This window comes from Vulpes lagopus, chromosome 4 (assembly GCF_018345385.1).
Source record: "Vulpes lagopus strain Blue_001 chromosome 4, ASM1834538v1, whole genome shotgun sequence".
NCBI classification, from domain to species: domain Eukaryota; kingdom Metazoa; phylum Chordata; class Mammalia; order Carnivora; family Canidae; genus Vulpes; species Vulpes lagopus.
Genome location: NC_054827.1, coordinates 94,931,879 through 94,955,731, shown reverse-complemented (window position 1 = coordinate 94,955,731; position 23,853 = coordinate 94,931,879). Strand labels below are relative to the sequence as shown.

Here is a 23,853-nt window from a genome sequence, read left to right as displayed (position 1 = left end):
AAACTCTGGGGAGGAGCCGGGAGAGAGGAAGTGCCCAATGTGATGACATCCCCTTGTACCAAGCATGGGCAGGGCTCGAAAACCCCTGAAAGCCTCCGTTTTCCATTTGGAAATTGGGGTTGATTTTTAGAAAATTAACATTAAACAGTCAACTATGGGATGGCACCCAGTTGGATGCCCTGTTCCAAACTCACATCAGTGGATGGACATTGCTACTATCACCCCTGCTTTTCTATATGTCTGTGCTGGTCACACCAAAACTTGGTGACAATTTCACTGTGGTCCCAAAACAAGAAAGGGGTTATCTAAGCTTGAGCTTTATATACCTGTGTTGGTAGTTAAACTTGTTAAACAACCCGTCCCAGAAAGCCTGGCCAAAAACTGAAGCTGGGACTTCAAACCAGAGATCAGGGCATGGATTTCCCTCCTTTTTCTCAAAAGGCGGGGGCGCTGGGGATGAGGCTGCTGGATTCCAGCCCTGGACCGTGCCGGTGTGGACGCGGCATCTGAACGGCAGGCAGGGGCAGGGCACCCCCCGCGCGCCCAGCCCGAGGTGTCCAGCCTCCTGCGCCCCGGGCGCGCCGGCCAGGGCCTCCCCCCGGTGCCACCGCTCACCGCGCCCAGCGCCGGGCTCCCGGGGCGCCGCGGCCCCGCTCACCTGCTGAAGACAAGGCAGCCCAGGTGGTTGATTTCGTGGTCTGAGCGGTGGCGGCTGTAGTCCTCCCACAGGTCCTTGAAGGCCGTGACCGCCAGAATGAAGAGCACGGGCGCCAGCGCCAGGCCGGGCTGGAAGGCGTTCACCGCCGGCACGAAGTTGAGCAGCGCGATGAAGACGAAGTACACGTTGGCCAGGCGGTGGAACTGTTCGAACAGGTTCTTGGGCAGGAAGGACAGAAGGGTGTACTTGGTGGTCTTGAGCCGGTTGTCGGCCAGGCGCTGGGCGCCCCCGCGCCGCCGCCGCCGCGCACCCTTGGCCGCGCCCGCCGCGGGGTCCTCGACGCCCGGGGGCGGCAGCAGGTTGGAGCGCACCACGCGCGCCCTGCCGTCCCCGCGCCGCCGCCGCCGCCGCCGGCCGGGGCACCCGCGCTCCTCGGCCGCCGCTGGCTCCCGCTGCATGGCCGCTGTCGCCGCGCCCGGCTGCTCCGCCGCTCTTGCCCGCCCGCGCCAGCCTCCTAGGTGATCATCGCCGGCCGCTCGGGCGCGGGGGCGCGGGCTCCCCGCCTGCGGGACGCAGGGAGCCGGCGGTCAGCGCGCGCCCCGCCCCGCCCCGCTCCGCCGCGCTCCGCGCGCTCCGCCCCGCCCCGCCCCGCCCCGCCCCGCTCGGCCCCGCCCCGCTCGGCCCCGCCCCGCTCGGCCCCGCCCCGCTCGGCCCCGCCAGCCCGCGGTGGCGCGGTCGGGGCGCCGGGGGCCGGCGGGGCGGGGCGCGCAGCACCCCTAGTCCTCCCGCGCGCCGGGCGGTGGCCGTGGCCGCGCCCCGGCTGGGGTTCCGCGGACTGCGGGGAACGTAAAAAGCCGGAGCTGCAAACTTTAAAGCAGTTTGGTCTCGTTTCTAGAAGCACCAGTTGGTTCCAGAACGCGGCCGACGCGCCCCGGCACCGTGGGGGGGGGGGGGGGGGGGCTGCGGAGTTTGAGAGAACAGGCTCCGCAGCCGGCCGCGGGCAGGCCCCTGGCCAGGAAACCGGCAGGGAGCCCTCTCCTGCGACCGGCTGGCCTCAAAATCCAGATGAGTCACACCAGTGCTATGACTTTTGTACCTCACTTGCCAAGGGTATCTGCTTTTAGAGAGAGCCCAAGAGGTCGGGATTCTGGGCCGCCTGGGTGGCTCAGCGGTGGAGCATCTGTTTTTGGCTCAGGGCGTGACCCCACGGTTCCAGGACCGGGCTCCCCGCGAGGAGCCTGCTTCTCCCTCTGCCTGCGTCTCTACCTCTCTCTCTCTCTCTTTCTCTCTGTGTGTGTATTTCTCGTGAACAAATAAATAAAATCTAAAAAAAAAAAAAAAAAAAAAAATGGGATTCTGTTGCCTTGAAACCCTTCCCTCCTGTCCCTGTCAACCTCCACCTACTTTCAGATTCACTTTTTGGGTAACTAGACTTTGTCCTTTCCCTAATTATCGCTGCCTTTCCTTACTTCCCTAAAAGGGCTTCTTTTCTCTTCTTTTCTTTTCTTTTTTTTTCTTTTCTTTCTTTTCCTTCTTTTCTATTCTATCTTTTAATTGAAATGAGGAATATTTCGTGGTGGCAAAGGCAGACTTTGGTTTGAGGCATTTTTCCTTTCCTCTCTGCTAAAACCTCAGAGACAAAATACCCCTGTGTGTTGCAGTTCTGAGGTGGCCTAGGAGAAGCTGTGACAGGAAATTGTAGGTGGTGACTGGAAGGGGAGGAGAGGACCAGAATTGCAGAAGTGTCTTTTGGGACAAAGGGCTCTCCTCAGTATTCATGGGGAGTCCCAAAGAGTTGCATATGAATGGCGGGGGCGGGAGAATGCTGGGTATGGCAAAAGGTATTGAGGAGTTCCTACTTCTGCAAGTAACACTCTCCACCAGACATGCACAGATGTAACACGGTGGCCTTCTCCTTTGGAAGCACAGAGAAAAGCAGCAGAGATTTCTTGCCAGGGAGACTCTGGCTGAGGATTTGGGCAAGAAGAGCCCTTATGGGGACTGTCTTGATTCTGGGAGTTACTGGCTTCCTGCAGGCCAGGGCCTCCTTTCTCTTCTTGCGCTGGGATATTCAATCATTTCCCACCAGACCACCTCAGCCCTGGGTTGTCCCTTTTGTGCCTGCTACAGGTCACTTCCATAGCTTTGCTCAAATCACTTACGCCTTCGCCATGACACTCACTCACCTCCTGTACTCTGGGGCTCACACCCCATCCAGCCATGCCAGGGTCTCATGCCTCTATGGGGAGCCTTGCCACAGACCACAATATTTGTCAGAATCCAGTAAGAAGGGTAGAGTGACAGATACTAAGAAAATATTGTATGCCATATATCAAGCCTCTTCCCCACGCCATTCCTAGGGGTAGAATATTAATGTGTAGAGGCCTGGGTCAGAGAAAGATTTGGCTAAAGAACTTGCATTTTCAGGGAAAGAAGTTAGGTCTCACGATGAACCAATGGCATCCCAAATTGGGTATTAACAGCAAGTGAAGGACCACAGCTTCCCTGGTTTCCAATAACTAAGACCCCATGGACCCTCCTTTCTTTTCCTCCATCATCTAACCTAAATGAGGCCCCAGAGCCTACTGGCTCCATGTCTATGGATGTCCATGTCTAGATGCTGCCATCCCTACAGGTATCCTCAGTGTGGCCCGAGTGTCTCTGGGTGGGTCTCCCTGACTCCCAGTCTCCTTGCTTCAACCAGTCCACATATTGCCAAAGTGGTTCCTTGACCTACTGGACCCCTTCATTTCTTTACCCTGGAGCTTACCGGAGTCCCCTGTTGCTTACAAGGTCAAATGCTGACTCCTCAGGCAGAGGTCCCTTGAGGCCCTCAGGGGAACTGGCACCAACTTACTAATTTAACTCCACCCTCCCTACTCCTGGCCCAGCCCCAGGACAAGAGGTCTCCTTACCCTTCTCAGAACAGACCTTGCTCATTCCCATCTACATTCCACTATAAGGTTCCAAGATTCCATGAGTCACACTGCTCCTGAAGCCTAGAATCTTCCCCCACCTGCTTTTCGCCAATCCAAATTCAATATTTCCACTAGGACCTCATTCACCTGGCCTCCAAGGAGGTTTCCACACTGCATGATCCATTGAACCTCATGAAATTACTTCTGTTCTGATATATACGCAGTGATATATAAACCTCCCTGCGATTGGTCTGCTGGGATTTTGAGCTTGGATGTCTTCTGCCAGTTAAACTCGTAGACGCAACGGCCTTGGCCAGGGCCAAGCTTGGATGAACTCTGGGCTGGCAGTCTGCACCGCTGAGCTCTGACAAGGCTGTGCTGCTGGGCCCTGGGCAAGTCACTTTAATTGTCCTCCTTCAGTAAATACTTATTCTTCACCCACTATGTGCCCGGCACTATACTAGGCACTGAGAACTGACTTGAAAGTCAGATCTGTTGATGACAACAGATAATTCTCATGGATCTAACATTATAGTAGGAAGAGACTGTGATATTGTGATTTATAACAATACATATATATTTGGTCTCTGTCCCTACTTCTGGCACAGAGCTCCTAAACCCTTAGAATTTCCTAAGCAATGAATGCTGAAGTTGTGTTGATATTGATAACAAACCCTTTTCAGCCACACCTGAGTTTATGTTAATAAAGTGACTTTTAGAAAACAGTTTAGATAGGGGCTGGTTGCCAGGGGATCCAACCACGTGATTAAAGAGAATTTTCAGCCCCACTCCACTCATCTCCAGGGAGGGGAGAGGAGCTGGATAGAGGTTGAATCAGTTGCCAATGAACAATGTTTTAATGAGTCTATGTAATGATGCCTCCCTAAAACCTGAAAGGATGGGGTTTGGAGAGTTTCCAGGTTTGTGAACATTGGAGGTTCAGGGAAAATGGCGCTCCCAGATAGGGTATGGAAGCTCCATGCCCTTTCCCCATATTTGCGCTATGCATCTCATCTATCTGCCTATTCCTGAGTTATACCATTTTATAATAAACTGGGAATCTGGTAAGTAAAATGTTTCTTTGAGTTCTGTGAGCCACTGCAGCAACCTAATTAAACCCAAGGACGGGGGTGTTGAAACGTCTGATCTATATAGCTGGCTGGTCAGAAGCACAGGTGATCATCTGAACTCATGACTAGCATCTGAAATGTATGTGTGTGTATATGTGTTGGGAGGTAGTCTTGCAGGATTGAGCCCTTAACTGTGAGTTCTGACACTGCTTACAAGAAGTCTCAGAATTAGGTTGAATTATAGGACAACTGGCTGGTGTCAAAGAATTGCTTGGTGGTGTGGGGGAAAACCTGACAGAATCAGCATCCCTTAACATTGGCAGCATCTAAACAAGACACTCTCAGAACACCATTAAGTGCTCAGGAATGCTATGTTCTCTGAAGGATGTTCCAAAAAGAAGGACACAGGAAATGGAGTGGCACGGGGAACCCATCAGGGAGGGGTGTGCCTGAGCTACTGTAGCCAGGGCTTTTAGAGGGAACCTCCCAGGGCAATCCTCAGCAGAGGCTAAGTAAACAAGTTACAGAGATGTCTTGGTAAAGAACAAGCAAGTACAGGACAGTATCAAATTCCAGGCCCAGTGAGATGATCCAGGTGTCTCAAGCCAAGTGGGAGAATAGAGATGTAGCAGAGAGTGGGCTCATGTAGGGCCTAAAGACTCACAGTAAGGATTTTGGCTTTTAGTTGAGACAGAAGGGAACCTTTGGAGCGCTTTGAGCACAGGAGTCATGTGACTGAACTCAGGTTTTCAAAGATTATCAGTTGCTGATGAATAGAATGAAGATGGACTGGGTCAGTAGCAAGGAGATATCGTAAGAGGCCATTACAATAATCCTGGAAAGAAAGGTTGTGATTCCTGTGGGTGTGGCCATGGTGCAGAGTAGGCATGGCCATGTTAAAGCAGGCATGATATGCTGTTGAACTGGGTATGGAGTATGAAAGAAGCAGCAGAGGAGGGCCCAAGCAATTGATAACTTGAGTTGCTGAGGCTGGACGACAATGGGAGGGTCATGCCAAGGATGGTCACCAGGCCCCAGGAACAGAGGTCTGGTGGAGGTGCCAACAGCCAAGGTCTCCTGGGAGGCCCAGCCAGAGAGGTCAGTCTGCAGTCAGAGATTGGATCTGGGTTGAGGAGAGTGTGGCTGGGAGTAGGAGGGAGGCAGAAGGGCCAGCATGCAGGGGCCACGCCTACCTTTGAAAGGGATAGTGCAATAGGAAGCTGTGGACTACCCCAAGGAGAGGCATGAGATGAGAGGATCTTATTTTCCCTTTTAAAAACGAGAAGATAGGAGGAGGGGCAAGATGGCAGAAGAGTAGGGTCCCCAAGTCTCCTGTCCCCACCAGATTACCTAGATAACCTTCAAATCATCCTGAAAATCTATGAATTCGGCCTGAGATTTAAAGAGAGAACAGCTGGAATGCTACAGTGAGAAGAGTTCGCGCTTCTATCAAGGTAGGAAGACGGGGAAAAAGAAATAAAGAAACAAAAGGCCTCCAAGGGGGAGGGGCCCCGCGAGGAGCTGGGCTAAGGCCGGGGCGAGTGTCCCCAGGACAGGAGAGCCCCGTCCCGGAGAAGCAGGAGCTGCACCAACCTTCCCGGGTGGAAAGGGGCTCCCGGGGAACTGGAGCAGGATCCCCAGAAAGGCGGGGATGCCCTCGGGCTCCCTGGGACAGTAACAGGCACCTGCGCCCCGGGGAAAGTGTGCCGAGCTCCCTAAGGGCTGCAGCGCACGGCGGGACCCAGGAGCAGCTCGGAGGGACTCGGGCGGCAGCTCCGCGGAGGGGGCTGCGGGGCTCCGGGAGCGCGAATCCAACAGCGCAGGCTCCTGAGCACAGGGCGCCGGGACACAGCCCAGGATCCGGCCTCCCCCGGGACAGGCAGAGGCCGGGAGGGCCCAGGACAGCAAGGACTCTCCTGCCCCGAGCTGAGCAGATCAGCGGCCCCGCCCCGAAGCCTCCAGGCCCTGCAGACAGAGAGCTCCGGAGTTACTGCGGGAGCTGAATCCAGGGCTCCAGAGCTGCCGCAGCCACTGCGGTTGTTCCTCCTGGGGCCTCACGGGGTAAACAACCCCCACTGAGCCCTGCACCAGGCAGGGGGCAGAGCAGCTCCCCCACGTGCTAACACCTGAAAATCAGCACAGCAGGCCCCTCCCCCAGAAGACCAGCTAGATGGACAAGTTCCAGGAGAAGTCAAGGGACTTAAAGTATACAGAATCAGAAGGAACTTCCCCGTGGTTTTTTTTGTTTTGTTTTCTTTTGTTCTGGGTTTGTTTTCTTTGTTTTTTTGTTTTGTTTTGTTTTTTTTTGTTTTTTGTTTTTTTTTTTGCTTTTTGATTTCTGTTTGCTTCCCATACCCCTTTTTTCCTTTCTTCCTTTTTCTTTCTCTTTTCTTCTCTTTTTTTTCTCTTTTTCATCCTTTTTTCTTTTTTCTTTTTCTCTTTTCTTTCCTTCTTTCTCTCCTCTCTTTTTCCCTTTTACCAATATAACTTGTTTTTGGCCACTCTGCACTGAGCAAAATGACTAGAAGGAAAACCTAACCTCAAAAGAAAGAATCAGAAACAGTCCTCTCTCCCACAGAGTTACAAAATCTGGATTACAATTCAATGTCAGAAAGCCAATTCAGAAGCACTATTATACAGCTACTGGTGGCTCTAGAAAAAACCATAAAGGACTCAAGAGACTTCATGACTGCAGAACTTAGATCTAATCAGGTAGAAATTAAAAATCAATTGAATGAGATGGAATCCAAACTAGAAGTCCTAACGATGAGGCTTAACGAGGTGGAAGAACGAGTGAGTGACATAGAAGACAAGTTGATGGCAAACAGGGAAACTGAGGAAAAAAGAGACAAACAATTAAAAGACCATGACGATAGATAAAGGGAAATAAACGACAGCCTGAGGGAAAAAAAACCTACGTTTAATTGGGATTCCCGAAGGCGCCGAAAGGGCCAGAGGGCCAGAATATGTATTTGAACAAATCATAACTGAAAACTTCCCTAATCTGGGAAGGGAAACAGGCATTCAGATCCAGGAAATAGAGAGATCCCCCCCTAAAATCAATAAAAACCATTCAACACCTCGACATTTAATAGTGAAGCTTGCATTCCAAAGATAAAGAGAAGATCCTTAAAGCAGCAAGAGACAAGAAATCCCTGACTTTCATGGGGAAAAGTATTAGGGTAACAGCAGACCTCTCCACAGACACCTGGCTGGCCAGAAAGGGCTGGCAGGATATATTCAGGGTCCTAAATGAGAAGAACATGCAACCAAGAATACATTATCCAGCAAGGCTTTCATTCAAAATGGAGAGATAAAGAGCTTCCAAGACAAGCAGGAACTGAAAGATTATGTGACCTCCAAACCAGCTCTGCAAGAAATTTTAAGGGGGACTCTTAAAATTCCCCTTTAAGAAGAAGTTCAGTGGAACAATACACAAAAACAAGGACTGAATAGATATCATGATGACACTAAACTCATATCTGTCAATAGTAACTCTGAACGTGAACGGGCTTAATGACCCCATCAAAAGGTGCAGGGTGTCAGACTGGATAAAAAAGCAGGACCCATCTATTTGCTGTCTACAAGAGACTCATTTTAGACAGAAGGACACCTACAACCTGAAAATAAAAGGTTGGAGAACCATTTACCATTCAAATGGTCCTCAAAAGAAAGCAGAGGTAGCCATCCTTATATCAGATAAACTAAAATTTTCCCTGAAGACTGTAGTGAGAGATGAAGACGGACACTATATCATACTTAAAGGATCTATCCAACAAGAGGACTTAACAATCCTCAATATATATGCCCGGAATGTGGGAGCTGCCAAATATTTAAATCAATTAATAGCCAAAGTGAAGAAAGACTTAGATAATAATACACTTATACTTGGTGACTTCAATCTAGCTCTTTCTATACTCGATAGGTCTTCAAAGCACAACATCTCCAAGAAACGAGAGCTTTAAGGGATACACTGGACCAGATGGATTTCCCAGACATCCAAATAAAACTTTACATCCAAACTCAACTGAATACACACTCTTCTCAAGTGCACATGGAACTTTCTCCAGAATAGACCACATACTGGGTCACAAATCGGGTCTGAACCAATACCAAAAGATTGGGATCGTCCCCTGCATATTCTCAGACCATAATGCCTTGCAATTAGAACTAAATCACAATAAGAAGTTTGGAAGGACCTCAAACACGTGGAGGTTAAGGACCATCCTGCTAAAAGAGGAAAGGGTCAACCAGGAAATTAAGGAAGAATTAAAAAGATTCATGGAAACTAATAAGAATGAAGATACAACCGTTCAAAATCTTTGGGATGCAGCAAAAGCAGTCCTAAGGGGGAAATACATCGCAATACAAGCATCCATTCAAAAACTGGTAAGAACTCAAACACAAAAGCTAACCTTACACATAAAGGAGCTAGAGAAAATACAGCGAATAGATCCTACACCACACAGAAGAAGAGAGTTAATTAAGATTCGAGCATAACTCAACGAAATCAAGACCAGAAGAACTGTGGAACAGATCAACAGAACCAGGAGTTGGTTCTTTGAAAGACTTAATAAGATAGATAAACCATTAGTCAGCCTTATTAAAAAGAAGAGAGAGAAGACTCAAATTACTAAAATCATGAATGAGAAAGGTAGATCACTACTGATCTACCAATGAGTTGGTAGATCACTACCAACACCAAGGAAATACAAACGATTTTAAAAACATATTATGAACACCTATACGCCAATCAATTAGGCAATCTAGAAGAAATGGATGCATTCCTGGAAAGCCACAAACAACCAAAACTGGAACAGGAAGAAATAGAAAACCTGAACAGGCCAATAACCAGGGAGGAAATTGAAGCAGTCATCAAAAACCTCCCAAGACACAAAAGTCCAGGGCCAGATGGCTTCCTTGGGGAATTCTATCAAACGTTTAAAGAATAAACCATACCTATTCTACTAAAGCTGTTCGGAAAGATAGAAAGAGATGGAGTACTTCCAAATTCGTTCTATGAGGCCAGCATCACCTTAATTCCAACACCAGACAAAGACCCCACCAAAAAGGAGAATGACAGACCAATATCCCTGATGAACATGAATGCAAAAATTCTCAACAAGATACTAGCCAATAGGATCCAACAGTACATTAAGAAGATTATTCACCACGACCAAGTAGGATTTATTCCCGGGACATAAGGCTGGTTCAACACTCGTAAAACAATCAATGTGATTCATCATATCAGCAAGAGAAAAACAAAGAACCATATGATCCTCTCATTAGATGCAGAACCAGCATTTGACAAGATACACCATCCATTCCTGATCAAAACTCTTCAGGGCGTAGGGATAGAGGGAACATTCCTCGACATCTTAAAAGCCATCTACGAAAAGCCCACAGCAAATATCATTCTCAATGGGGAAGCACTGGGAGCCTTTCCCTAAGATCAGGAACACAACAGGGATGTCCACTCTGACCACTGCTGTTCAACATAGTTCTGGAAGTCCTAGCCTCAGGAATCAGACAACAAAAAGAAATAAAAGGCATTCAAATTGGCAAAGAAGAAGTCAAACTCTCCCTCTTTGCCGATGACATGATACTCTACGTAGAAAACCCAAAAGCCTCCACCCCAAGATTGCTAGAACTCATACAGCAATTTGGTAGCGTGGCAGGATACAAAATCAATGCCCAGAAATCAGCGACATTTCTATACACTAACAATGAGACTGAAGAAAGAGAAATTAAGGAGTCAATCCCATTTACAATTGCACCCAAAAGCATAAGATACCTAGGAATAAGCCTAACCAAAGAGGTAAAGGATCTATACCCTAAAAACTATAGAACACTTCTGAAAGAAATTGAGGAAGACAAAAAGAGATGGAAAAATATTCCATGCTCATGGATTGGCAGAATTGATATTGTGAAAATGTCAATGTTACCCAGGGCAATTTACACTTTTAATGCAATCCCTATCAAAATACCATGGACTTTCTTCAGAGAGTTAGAACAAATTATTTTAAGAGTTGTGTGGAATGAGAAAAGACCCCGAATAGACAGGGTATTTTAAAAAAGAAAACCATATCTGGGGGCATCACAATGCCAGATTTCAGGTTGTACTACAAAGCTGTGGTCATCAAGAAAGTGTGGTACTGGCACAAAAACAGACACATAGATCAATGGAACAGAATAGAGAACCCAGAAGTGGACCCTGAACTTTAGGGTCAACTAATATTTGATAAAGGAGGAAAGACTATCCATTGGAAGAAAGACAGTCTCTTCAATAGATGGTGCTGGGAAAATTGGACATCCACATGCAGAAGAATGAAACTAGACCACGCTCTTTCACTATATACAAAGATAAACTCAAAATGGATGAAAGATCGAAATGTGAGACAAGATTCCATCAAAATCCTAGAGGAGAACACAGAAAACACCCTTTCTGAACTCAGCCACAGTAACTTCTTGCAAGATACATCCACGAAGGCAAAAGAAACAACAGCAAAAATGAACTATTGGGACTTCATCAAGATAAGAAGCTTTTGCACAGCAAAGGATACAGTCAACAAAACTAAAAGACAACCTACAGAATGGGAGCAGATATTTGCAAATGACGTATCAGATAAAGGGCTAGTTTCCAAGATCTGTAAAGAACATATTAAACTCAACACCAAAGAAACAAACAATCCAATCATGAAATGGGCAAAAGACATGAACAGAAATCTCACAGAGGAAGACATAGACATGGCCAACATGCACATGAGAAAATGCTCTGCATCACTTGCCATCAGGGAAATACAAATCAAAACCACAATGAGATACCACCTCACACCAGTGAGAATGGGGAAAATTAACAAGGCAGGAAACCACAAATGTTGGAGAGGATGTGGAGAAAGGGGAACCCTCTTGCACTGTTGGTGGGAATGTGAACTGGTGCAGCCACTCTGGAAAACTTTGTGGAGGTTCCTCAAAGAGTTAAAAATAGACCTGCCCTATGACCCAGCAATTGCACTGTTGGGGATTTACCCCAAAGGTTCAGATGCAATGAAACCCCGGGACACCTGCACCCCGATGTTTCTATCAGCAATGTCCACAATAGCCAAACTGTGGAAGGAGCCACGGTGTCCATCGAAAGATGAATGGATAAAGAAGATGTGGTTTATGTATACAATGGAATATTACTCAGCCATTAGAAAGGATGAATACCCACCATTTGCTTTGACGTGGATGGAACTGCCAGGTATTACGCTGATGAAATAAGTCAATCACAGAAGGACAACCATCAAATGGTTTCACTCACACAGGGGACATAAATAGTGATAGCAATCATAAGGGAAAGGAGGAGAAGTGAGTGCGAAAAATTAGAGAGGGAGACAAACTATCAGAGACTCCTAACTCTGGAAACAAAGGGTTGCAGAAGGGGAGGTGGGCGGGGTTTTGAGTACTGGGTGATGGATCACTGGGTGACTTGATGGGATTAGCACTGAGTGTTATACTGTATGTCAAATTGAATTTATTTATTTTTTATATATTTTTTAAAGATTTTATATATTTATTCATGAGAGACACACAGAGAGAAAGGCAGAGGAAGAAGTAGGCTTTATGCCAGGAGCCTGACGTGGGACTTGATCCCAGGGTCTCCAGGATCACACCCTGGGCTGAAGGTGGCACTAAACCGCTGAGCCACCGGGCTGCCCTCAAATTGAATTTAAATTAAAAAATGTAGGGACACCTGGGTGGCTCAGCTGTTGAGCACCTGCCTTCAGCCCAGGGCATGGTCCTTAGTCCCGGGATCAAGTACTGCATCAAGCTCCCTGCATGGAGCCTGCTTCTCTCTGCCTGTGTCTCTGCCTCTCTCTCTGTGTGTCTTTCATGAATAAATAAATACAATTATTACAATTAATTAATTAATTAAATAATACTAATAAATACAGGTTCCTTCCTACCCACATCCTCAAAAGCCTTAAGTATTTGACTCCTTAGTTTTTGTCAGTGTAATGGGTTATTAATTTCCTATATCCAAAATGTTTCTTTAACCTACTTATCTTCATTTATTTTTCCATTACTTATATTTAAACTGTTGAGTTGAAAAAAATCAATCTAATTGCAATTAGTTTGGAAAACACACAAAATCCACAGGTTAGTTTAAGAAGCAAAACACCTCAGAGAAAGTACATTATTTTTCCATTTATTCAGAGATATCTTCCTTTACCAGCTTCAGCAATTGTTAAGTTGGCTACACATTGTGATTACATATTCCTCATGTGTGATATTGGGATAAAGATTCTCTTACCTCATGCAATGGGCAGGAGATAAAATGTGGAATTATATGCTTAGCAGGCATTATACTCCCTATGAGGGCTAAATATTATTGCTTCTATTGTTGATTTTTGTTATGATCATTTGCATACATCTTGAACTGACATTTTTTGCTTTTTGTTATATATTTTATATTATTCTAAAAATGAGATGCTTCTCTTGATCCATTACATTTTGTAATTGGTTTTTGCTTATACATGAGAAACTTCTGATTGTACATCTTTATCTCATAGTTAGCCATATTACTAACCACTTTTCTAGATAAAAATCACGATGCTTTTGGGCACCTGGGTAGCAGAGTTAGTTAAATTTCTGACTCTTGGTTTGGCTCAGGTCATTCATGATCTCAGTTCAGGTCATGATCTCAGGGTCATGGAGTTGAGCCCAGCATTGGGCTCTGCACTCAGTGTGGAGTCTGCTTGGGTTTCTTTCCCTCTTCCTCTCCTTTCCCCATTCCTTGTACTTGTGTATGTACTCTCTCAAATAAATCTTTTTAAAAAAAGATTAATGTTGCAGATAGTGATAAATTGTGATTTTTCTTTTCTGGTTTTTATCCCTATAAACATTACTATATGTTATAAGCTATAGATAAACTATGCATGGTTCCTTTGCAATTACACTTTCCAATTTTTATTTTATTTTTTAAAAGATTTTATTTATTTGAGAGAGAGAGAGAGAGAGAGAGAGAGAGAGAGAGAGCATGCATCAGTAGAGGAGAGGGGCAGAGGGACAAGCAGGCTCCCTGCTGCTCAGGGAGCCCAATGTGAGATTTGATCCCAAGACCCTGGGATCATGACCTGAGCCAAAGGCAGGTGCTTAATTGACTGAGCCACCCAGGCACCCTCCAATTTTGAATAGGAGGTTTTGCTAACTCTGTGGAACAAATTAAGAAGGTCTCAATATCTTCCTATACTAAAAATAAATCAACTGTTTTGAAGTTTCAATAGAATTTGTCTGTCAAAGGTTCTCCATCAAGTGCTTTTGAAGAATGGATTTCTGAGGAAGCTTTCAAGGCTTCCTGGGGCTTAATATATTAATCTATTCAAAATTTTTCTTATTTTTCTGAATCACTTTCATTAATATGTTAATTTATATTTTGCTAATTGTAGGAAGTAATTACCATGGATAGTAAGGTAATACTTTTTTTCTTTCAGAAAACAAGCATGGGTTGTCTCTGAAGGCTTGCTTGTCTGCAAATACATTAAATGCCAGGATAGCTGGATATCAATTTGACAAGTATGGAAATTTATATTTAATTTTGTTAAGATTGTATTTATTTATTCATGACAGATACACATTGAGAGAGAGAGAGAGAGGGAGAGAGAGAGAAAGAGAGGCAGAGACACAGGCAGAGGGAGAAGTAGGGAGAAGTAGGGAGCCGGATGTGGGACTCGATCCCAGGAACCTGGGATCACGCAGAGCCAAAGGCAGACGCTAAACCCCTGAGCCACCTAGTCATCCCGGAAACCTATATTTAAAATATGCTTCCCACAGAATGGTGCTGAAGTCTTTCCATCACATAATGAAAGTAAGGATTTATTTGTTGAATGCTTACAAGAGGCAGCTTGTGTGGCACCCCTCAGAGGCACATGGTCATGGTGAATGGCTAGACATGGAACTCTGCCCAGTGGAGCTCAGGTCTCCCAGTGCAGGAGAAGGAGCATCTCACAAGAAAGCATATGGCCCATCAGATATGTCAAATCAGAGAGAAATGGTTGGGGACAGGATGGGCTGTGTGGGAAGAGCGGCCTACAGAGTCCTGTCCTAAGTGCGGGACTCTGTTCTCTGGTTTCCTCCTCCTTCTGGGTGTTAGCCTCATTACCTTTGCTCTGTAGCAGCTCTTAGATGCTTCCAAATAGATTTTCCATAAATGTTTTGTTCATCTTTTCTAGATGTCCTCTGAAGCCTTGGTCTAGTTTACCTTGTCTACCAGTAGCACAGGTCAACAGGCAGGGGATTATCTGGATCCATCCTCCAGATTTGTAGCCTCTTCTCTCCTATTTTCATTTCTTTATCTTTATGCCCTGCATTCTGAAAGAATTCCTCAATTTGATCATCCAGACCACTAATTTTGCCCCTCCATTATGTTTTAAAATTATGATAAAATAGGGATCCCTGGGTGGCGCAGCGGTTTGGCGCCTGCCTTTGGCCCAGGGCGCGATCCTGGAGACCTGGGATCGAATCCCACATCAGGCTCCTGGTGCATGGAGCCTGCTTCTCCCTCCGCCTGTGTCTCTGCCTCTCTCTCTCTCTCTGTGACTATCATAAATAAATAAAAAAGTTTAAAAAAAATTATGATAAAATATATGTAAAACTTATCATCTTAAACATTTTGGGGTGTATATTCAGCGAGAGCAAGTACATTCACATTGTTGTGGACTGTGCTTTTTAATATTTTATTTATTTATGAGAGGCAGAGAGAGAGAGAAAGAGGCAGAGACATAGGCAAAGAGGGAAGCAGACTCCCTGCAGAGACCTCGATGTGGGACTTGATCCCAGGACCCCAGGAATATGCCATGAGCTGAAGGCAGATGCTCAATCACTGAGTCACCCAAGCAGACTGTGCTTTTAGAAAATATGTGATCTGTGCTGTCTTTACTCCCAAGAATTCTTTAGTGTCCCTCATTTTCTTCTTTTCCATGGTAATTTTATGGATAATAATGACATTTAATATTATTTTCTGTGTTCTGTTAGATCTTTACCCTGAAAAAGGAAAAATTCACCTTTGTGGAGTTTGCTTTCATTTATGCTACTAGTTCTTCTTAAATGTAACAGGGAGAATAACTACTCAAAATAGCATCAGGCCTGTAGTGGCACATTTATCCTGGATGCAGTGAATTATTGAACTTTGTATCTCCCCAGATGCCCTACAATGGCTTGTGCTCCCAGGCCTGCCTCACATTTGGGCTTTCTTAGGAGATCTTTTTGGAGCCCCCACCCCCACACCCCCTTTTTTAAAAGCATCATTGTCTACTTGATTAAATAATGTAATTTCTTATATTTATTAGACTTCCTCACCAATTAACTTTTATCTGCTTTTTATCTCTCAGATATCCCTCATTGTCTTCTGAAGAATCTTCTTTTGTCTGAAGATACTTTTTCCAGTTTCTCAGCACAACTATACATTTTTCCTTTCAAGTATATCATCTGTCTTTTTTTTTTTTTTAAGATTTATTTATTTATTTGACAGAGAGTGAGAGTGAGAGAACACAAGCAGGGGGAGTGGTAGAGGGAGAAGGAGAAGTTCTCTGCTCACTGGGGAGCCCCATGCAGGACCCTGGGATCCTGACCTGAGCCACCCATGTGCCCCTCATGTGTTTTTTTATAGGAATTTTGTATAAGGAAAAGGAGAACAATTGTGCTCAGGCAGGTAACCTAAAATAGAAATCTTTACTTAAGCCTCTGGAATTTGGCATTTCTGGGATTTGATACATTATCATGGATTCAGCTTGTTGGATCATTACCCAATTAATGTAACCTCATTTTTGCAGCTCATTTTGATAATTTAATTAATTTTTTTAAAGATTTTATTTATTTATTCATGAGAATGCACAGAGAGGAGAGAGAGAGAGGCAGAGACACAGGCAGAGGGAGAAGCAGGCTTCATGCAGGGAGCCCGACGTGGGACTGGATCCAGGGTCTCCAGGATCACACCCTGGGCTGCAGGCGGCACTAAACCACTGAGCCACCAGGGCTGCCCTGATAATTTAATTTAAATGAATGTTAAGGCCTTGTTAATTAACAGACAACATCTGTGCCTAACTTTACACATTACAAATTCTAGAATCTCTTGACCTTTTATTTATTTTAATTAGAGACACTCACAAGAGTAAATATTAAATGCTATCAGGTTAAAATGTAGAATGTGTTTTTATACTTACTCCATAAGCATTTATTAAGCATCATACCACCAGAGTAGTGCATGAAACCTGGAAGCCATCTTCATGACTGTTTTATCCAATTCCCTACATTTCTCAGGGAGAAAGTATCCTCCAAAGTCTCTTCTATTTACATTCTACCCATAGGTACAATCTTCTCATCACACAGCTCTAAATCACAGGTAGGTATCTTCTGACATGGTCCAGATCTGTACCTCCAGTGCTGGGTCTTTCTGTCATGCTGGCGCTCTGCTATCACACTGCCTGACATCGGATAGCTGTCAAACAGGCAGCTCAAGCTTCACACGGCATGTGTTAGCTTTTTGTATTTTCTTCCCCAATCCTGTTCTTTATAGGAGAGTAGGAAATTTTATCCTTCTTCCATCCTAAGTTCTTGGTTGAACTAATAATTAAATTCATAGGAGAAAAACAAATTTAATTTCATACTTACAAGGGCCCCATAAAAATATGAGACCTAAAGAAATGACCAAAGCAAGAAGCTTTCATAACTTTTAGAAAAAGAAATAATAAATTTGTGAAAAATTGACAAGACAAAGGGGTTTGGGCTTGGGGTAGGAAATTGGTGAGGTGACATGGTCTGTTTATAGAGCCTTCTTGGTCTTAAATTCCCTATCTCTGGTGATAAGTGTGGCATCTACCCCCCTGGTACAGCAAGGATACCTTTCACATATAAGACTTGTTTCCTGCTTTCAGAGGGTCAAAGGGGGGTCAATGTGTTTCCCTCTTCTACTCACTGTTTCTTAAGTTATTTTTTTTAAGATTTTATTTATTTATTTGACAGAGAGAGAGAGTGCAGGAGAGAGCACAAGCAGGGGAAACAGCAGAGAGAGAGGGAGAAGCAGACATCCTGCTGACCAAGGAGCCCGACGTGGGGCTCGATCCCAGGACCCTGAAATCATGACCTTAGCCGAAGACAGACACTTAACCTACTGAACCACCCAGAACCTTAAGTCATTTTCATTCAAAATAATCAAGATGCCCAAGTGGCGTATTTGGGGGCTGGAATATTCTACAATCTTTCATCTCCATGTCATCAACTAAACCCTTCAGTGTTACTCTTGATTCACTTCTTTTCCTCATCCAAATATCCAGCCTGTTGGCTTACCATGTTAACTCTACCTGGAAAATATACTTACAGTTTTCCACTCTGTCTATCCACTGCCTAGAGCCTAAGCTACCACCTAATTCATTGCCTTGCCTGCTCCCAGAGGGCTCCAAATCTATCTTCTCGCTTTTATTGTTTTGTTTTTATTTTTTATAGTAAATTTATGTTATATTGGTGTTCAATTTTCCAAAGTACAGAATAACACCCAGTGCTCATCCCGTCAAGTGCCCCCCTCAGTGCCCGTCACCCATTCACCCCCATCCCCCGCCCTCCTCCCCTTCCACTACACCTAGTTCATTTCCCAGAGTTAGGAGTCTTTATGTTCTGTCTCCCTTTCTGATATTTCCCACACATTTCTTCTCCCTTCCCTTATATTCCCTTTCACTATTATTTATATTCCCCAAATGAATGAGAACATACAAGTTTGTCCTTCTCCGATTGACTTACTTCACTCAGCAAAATACCCTCCAGTTCCATCCACGTCCAAGCAAATGGTGGGTATTTGTAATTTCTAATGGCTGAATAATATTCCATTGTACACATAAACCACATCTTCTTTATCCATTCATCTTTCGATGGACACCGTGGCTCCTTCCACAGTTTGGCTATTGTGGACATTGCTGCTAGAAACATTGGGGGTGCAGGTGTCCCGGCGTTTCATTGCATCTGAATCTTTGGGGTAAATCCCCAACAGTGCAAATGCTGGGTCGTAGGGCAGGTCTATTTTTAACTCTTTAAGAAACCTCCACATAGTTTTCCAGAGTGGCTGCACCAGTTCACATTCCCACCAACAGTGCAAGAGGGTTCCCTTTTCTCCGCATCCTCTCCAACATTTGTGGTTTCCTGCCTTGTTAATTTTCCCCATTCTCACTGGTGTGAGGTGGTATCTCATTGTGGTTTTGATTTGTATTTCCCTGATGGCAAGTGATGCAGAGCATTTTCTCATGTGCATGTTGGCCATGTCTTCCTCTGTGAGATTTCTGTTCATGTCTTTTGCCCATTTCATGATTGGATTGTTTGTTTCTTTGGTGTTGAGTTTAATATGGTCTTTATAGATCTTGGAAACTAGCCCTTTATCTGATACACCATTTGCAAATATCTTCTCCCATTCTGTAGGTTGTCTTTTAGTTTTGTTGACTGTTTCTTTTGCTGTGCAGAAGGTTCTTATCTTGATGAAGTCCCAATAGTTCATTTTTGCTGTTGTTTCTTTTGCCTTCGTGGATGTATCTTGCAAGAAGTTACTGTGGCTGAGTTCAGAAAGGGTGTTTTCTGTGTTCTCCTCTAGGATTTTGATGGAATCTTGTCTCACATTTCGATCTTTCATCCATTTTGAGTTTATCTTTGTATATAGTGAAAGAGCGTGGTCTAGTTTCATTCTTCTGCATGTGGATGTCCAATTTTCCCAGCACTATTTATTGAAGAGACTGTCTTTCTTCCAATGGATAGTCTTTCCTCCTTTGTTGAATATTAGTTGACCCTAAAGTTCAGGGTCCACTTCTGGGTTCTCTATTCTGTTCCATTGATCTTTGTGTCTGTTTTTGTGCCAGTACCACACTGTCTTGATGACCACAGCTTTGTAGTACAACCTGAAATCTGGCATTGTGATGCCCCCAGATATGGTTTTCTTTTTTAAAATACCCTGTCTATTCGGGGTCTTTTCTCATTCCACACAACTCTTAAAATAATTTGTTCTAACTCTCTGAAGAAAGTCCATGGTATTTTGATAGGGATTGCATTAAACGTGTAAATTGCCCTGGGTAACATTGATATTTTCACAATATCAATTCTGCCAATCCATGAGCATGGAATATTTTTCCATCTCTTTTTGTCTTCCTCAATTTCTTTCAGAAGTGTTCTATAGTTTTTAGGGTATAGATCCTTTACCTCTTTGGTTAGGTTTATTCCAAGGTATCTTATGCTTTTGGGTGCAATTGTAAATGGGAATGACTCCTTAATTTCTCTTTCTTCAGTCTCATTGTTAGTGTATAGAAATGCCATTGATTTCTGGGCATTGATTTTGTATCCTGCCATGCTACCAAATTGCTGTATGAGTTCTAGCAATCTTGGGGTGGAGGCTTTTGGGTTTTCTATGTAGAGTATCATGTCATCAGCGAAGAGAGAGAGTTTGACTTCTTCTTTGCCAATTTGAATGCCTTTAATGTCTTTTTGTTGTCTGATTGCTGAGGCTAGGACTTCTAGTACTATGTTGAATAGCAGTGGTGAGAGTGGACATCCCTGGCTTGTTCCTGATTTTAGGGGAAAGGCTCCCAGTGTTTCCCCTTTGAGAATAATATTTGCTGTGGGCTTTTGAAAGATGGCTTTTAAGATGTTGAGGAATGTTCCCTCTATCCCTACACTCTGAGGAGTTTTGATCAGGAATGGATGCTGTATTTTGTCAAATACTTTCTCTGCATCTACTGAGAGGACCATATGGTTCTTGTTTCTTCTCTTGCTGTTATGATCAGTCGCATTGATTGCTTTACGATTTTTGAACCAGCCTTGCATCCCGGGGATAAATCCCAATTTGTCATGCTGAATAATCTTCTTAATGCATTGTTGAATCCTACTGCCTAATATCTTATTGAAAATTTTTGCATCTGTGTTCATCAGGGATATTGGTCTATAATTCTCCTTTTTGGTGGGGTCTTTGGTTTTGGAATTAAGGTGATGCTGGCCTCATAGAACGAGTTTGGAAGTACTCCATCTCTTTCTATTTTTCTGAACAGCCTTAGTAGAATAGGTATGGTTTTTCTTTAAACGTTTGATAGAATTCCCCAGGGAAGCCATCTGGCCCTGGACTTTTGTGTCTTGGGAGGTTTTTGATGACTGCTTCAATTTCCTCCCTGGTTATTGGCCTGTTCAGGTTTTCTATTTCTTCCTGTTCCAGTTTTGGTCGTTTGTGGCTTTCCAGGAATGCATCCATTTCTTCTAGAATGCCTTATTTATTGGCATATAGCTGCTCATAATATGTTTTTAAATCATTTGTATTTCGCTGGTATTGGTGGTGATTTCTCCTTTCTCATTCATGATTTTATTGAGTCTTTTCTCTCTTCTTTTTAATAAGGCTGGCTAATGGTTTATCTATCTTATTAAGTCTTTCAAAGAACCAACTTCTGGTTTTGTTGATCTCTGTTCCACAGTTCTTCTGTTCTCTATTTCATTGAGTTCTGCTCGAATCTTTATTAATTCTCTTCTTCTGCTGAGTGTAGGATCTATTTGCCTTTTTTTTCTCCAGCTCCTTTAGGTGCAAGGTTAGCTTTTGTATTTGAGTTCTTTCCAGTTTTTGGATAGACGCTTGTATTGCAATGTATTTCCCCCTCAGGACTGCTTTTGCTGTATCCCAAAGATATTGAATGGTTGTGTCTTCATTCTCAGTAGTTTCCATGAATCTTTTTAATTCTTTCCTAATTTCCTGGTTGACCCTTTCATCTTTTAGCCGGATGGTCCTTAACCTCCACGTGTTTGAAATCCTTCCAAACTTCTTCTTGTGATTTAGTTCTAGTTATAAAGCATTATGGTCTGAAAATATGCAGGGGAAGATCCCAGTCTTTTGGTATCAGTTAAGACCTGTTTTGTGACCCAGTATGTGGTCTATTCTGGAGAAAGTTCCATGTGCACTTGAGAAGAATGTGTATTCAGTTGCATTTGAATGTAACGTTCTGTAGATATCTGTGAAATCCATCTGGTCCAGGGTATCATTTAAAGCTCTCGTTTCTTTGCAGTTGTTGTGCTTAGAAGATCTGTCTCTTGCAGAAAGTGCTGTGTTCAAGTCACCAAGTACTAGTGTATTATCTAAGTATTTCTTAACTTCGGTTATTAATTGATTGATATAATTGGCAGCTCCCACATTTGAGTCATAAATTTTCATGATTGTTAGGTCCTCTTGTTGGATAGATCCTTTAAGTATGATATAGTGTCCCTCTTCATCTCTTAGTAAAGTCTTTGGGATAAACTTTAATTTATCTGATATAAGGATGGCAACCCCTTTTTTCTTTTGAGGACCATTTGAATGGTAAATGGTTCCCCAACCTTTTATTTTCAGGCTTAGGTGTCCTTTGGTGTAAAACGAGTCTCCTGTAGACAGCAAATAGATGGGTCTTGCTTTTTTATCCAGTCTGAAACCCTGCACCTTTAATGGGGTCATTACCCCATTCATGTTCAGAGTTACTATTGAAAGATATGAATTAAGGGCAGCCCCAGTGGCCCGGCAGTTTAGTGCCACCTTCGGCCCGGGGTTTGATCCTGGGGACCCTGGATCGAGTCCTACATCTGGCTCCCTGCACGGAGCCTGCTTCTCCCTCTGTCTGTCTCTCTCTCTCTCTCTCTTTCTTTCATGAATAAATAAATAAAATCTTTAAAAAAAGGTATGAATTTACTGTCATCATGATACCTATTCAGTCCCTGTTTTTGTGGAATGTTTCCTTGGATTTCCTCTTTCTTTTAGAGAGTCTCCCTTAATATTTCTTGCAGAGCTGGTTTGGTGGTTACATATTCTTTCAGTTTCTGCCTCTCTTGGAAGCTCTTTATCTCTCCTTCTAATCTGAATGAGAGTCTTGCTGGATAAAGCATTCTTGGCTGCGTGTTTTTCTCATTTAAGACCCTGAATATATCCTGCCAGCCCTCTCTGGCCTGCCAGGTCTCTGTGGAGAGGTCTGCTGTTAACATAATAACATGAAGGTTAGGGATTTCTTGTTTCTTGCTGCTTTATGGATCTTCTCTTTATCTTTGGAATTTGCAAGTTTCACTATTAAATGTCGAGGTGTTGAGCCATTTTTATTGATTTTAGGGGGATCTCTCTATCTCCTGGAATGAATGACTGTTTCCCTCCCCAAATTAGGGATGTTCTCAGCTATGATTTGTTCAAATATGCTTTTTGGCCCTCTGTCCCTTTCAGCGCCCTGTGGAACCCCAGTTAAACATAGATTTTTCCTTCTGAGGCTGTCATTTATTTCCCTTAAGTTATCCTCATGATCTTTTAATTGTTTGTCTCTTTTTTCCTTAGCTTCCTTCCTTGCCATCAACTTGTCTTCTATGTCACTTGTTCTTCTACCTCGTTAACGCTCATTGTTAGGACCTCCAGTTTGGAACACATCTCATTTAATTGATTTTTAATTTCTGCCTGATTAGATCTAAATTCTTCAGTCATGAAGTCTCTTGAATCTTTTATGTTTTTTCTATCCACCAGTATCTTTATAATTGTGCTTCCTTTTTTTTTTAAGATTTTATTTATTCATTCATAGACACAGAGAGAGAGGCAGAGACACCAGCAGAGGGAGAGGGAGACACAGGCTCCATGCAGGGAGCCCAATGCGGGACTCGATCCCGGGTCTCCAGGATCACACCCCAGGCTGCAGGCGGTGCCAAACAACTGCGCCACCGGGGCTTCCCTATAATTGTGCTTCTGAATTGGCTTTCTGACATGGAATTGCAATCCAGATTTTGTAACTCTGTGGGAGAGAAGACTGTTTCTGATTCCTTCTTTTGTGGTGAGTTTTTCCTTCTAGTTATTTTGTTCAGTGCAGAGTGGACAAAAACAAGTTGTACTGGAAAAAAGGAGAAAAAGAGAGAGAAGAAAAGGGGGGGGGGCAAACAAAACAAAAAACAATGGAGGGTATCCTCTGATTCTATATACTGTAAATCCCTCCACTTCCCCTGGAACTTTCTAGTGCTGCTTGGTCAGTAACTTGCTTTTTCCTGTCCTTCCAGCTGGTCTTCTGGGGGAGGGGCCTGCTGTGCTGATTCTCAAGTGTGTGCCCCAGGGGCAGCTGCCCAGCCCCCTGCTAGGTGCAGGGCTCAGTGGGAGCTGTTTATCCTGCGAGGCCCCTGCTCAGTCCCAGGTACAAGGTGACACAAGGAGGAGGAACAACAGTGGCGGCGGCCA

General features: G+C 44.2%; 1 protein-coding gene across 4 annotated transcripts in view; it reads right to left on the bottom strand.

Moving 5' to 3' along the window:
- ATP10A (ATPase phospholipid transporting 10A (putative)) overlaps positions 1 to 1,214 on the bottom strand; it is a 186,425-nt gene extending 185,211 nt beyond the window's left edge. For all 4 annotated transcript variants that reach the window (XM_041753670.1, XM_041753673.1, XM_041753672.1 and 1 more), the window contains exon 1: positions 659 to 1,214. In XM_041753670.1, the coding sequence (XP_041609604.1) occupies positions 659 to 1,116 (458 nt within the window). In that variant the 5' untranslated portion in view covers positions 1,117 to 1,214. The remainder of the gene's footprint in view (positions 1 to 658) is intronic.
- Positions 1,215 to 23,853: the final 22,639 nt, after the last annotated feature.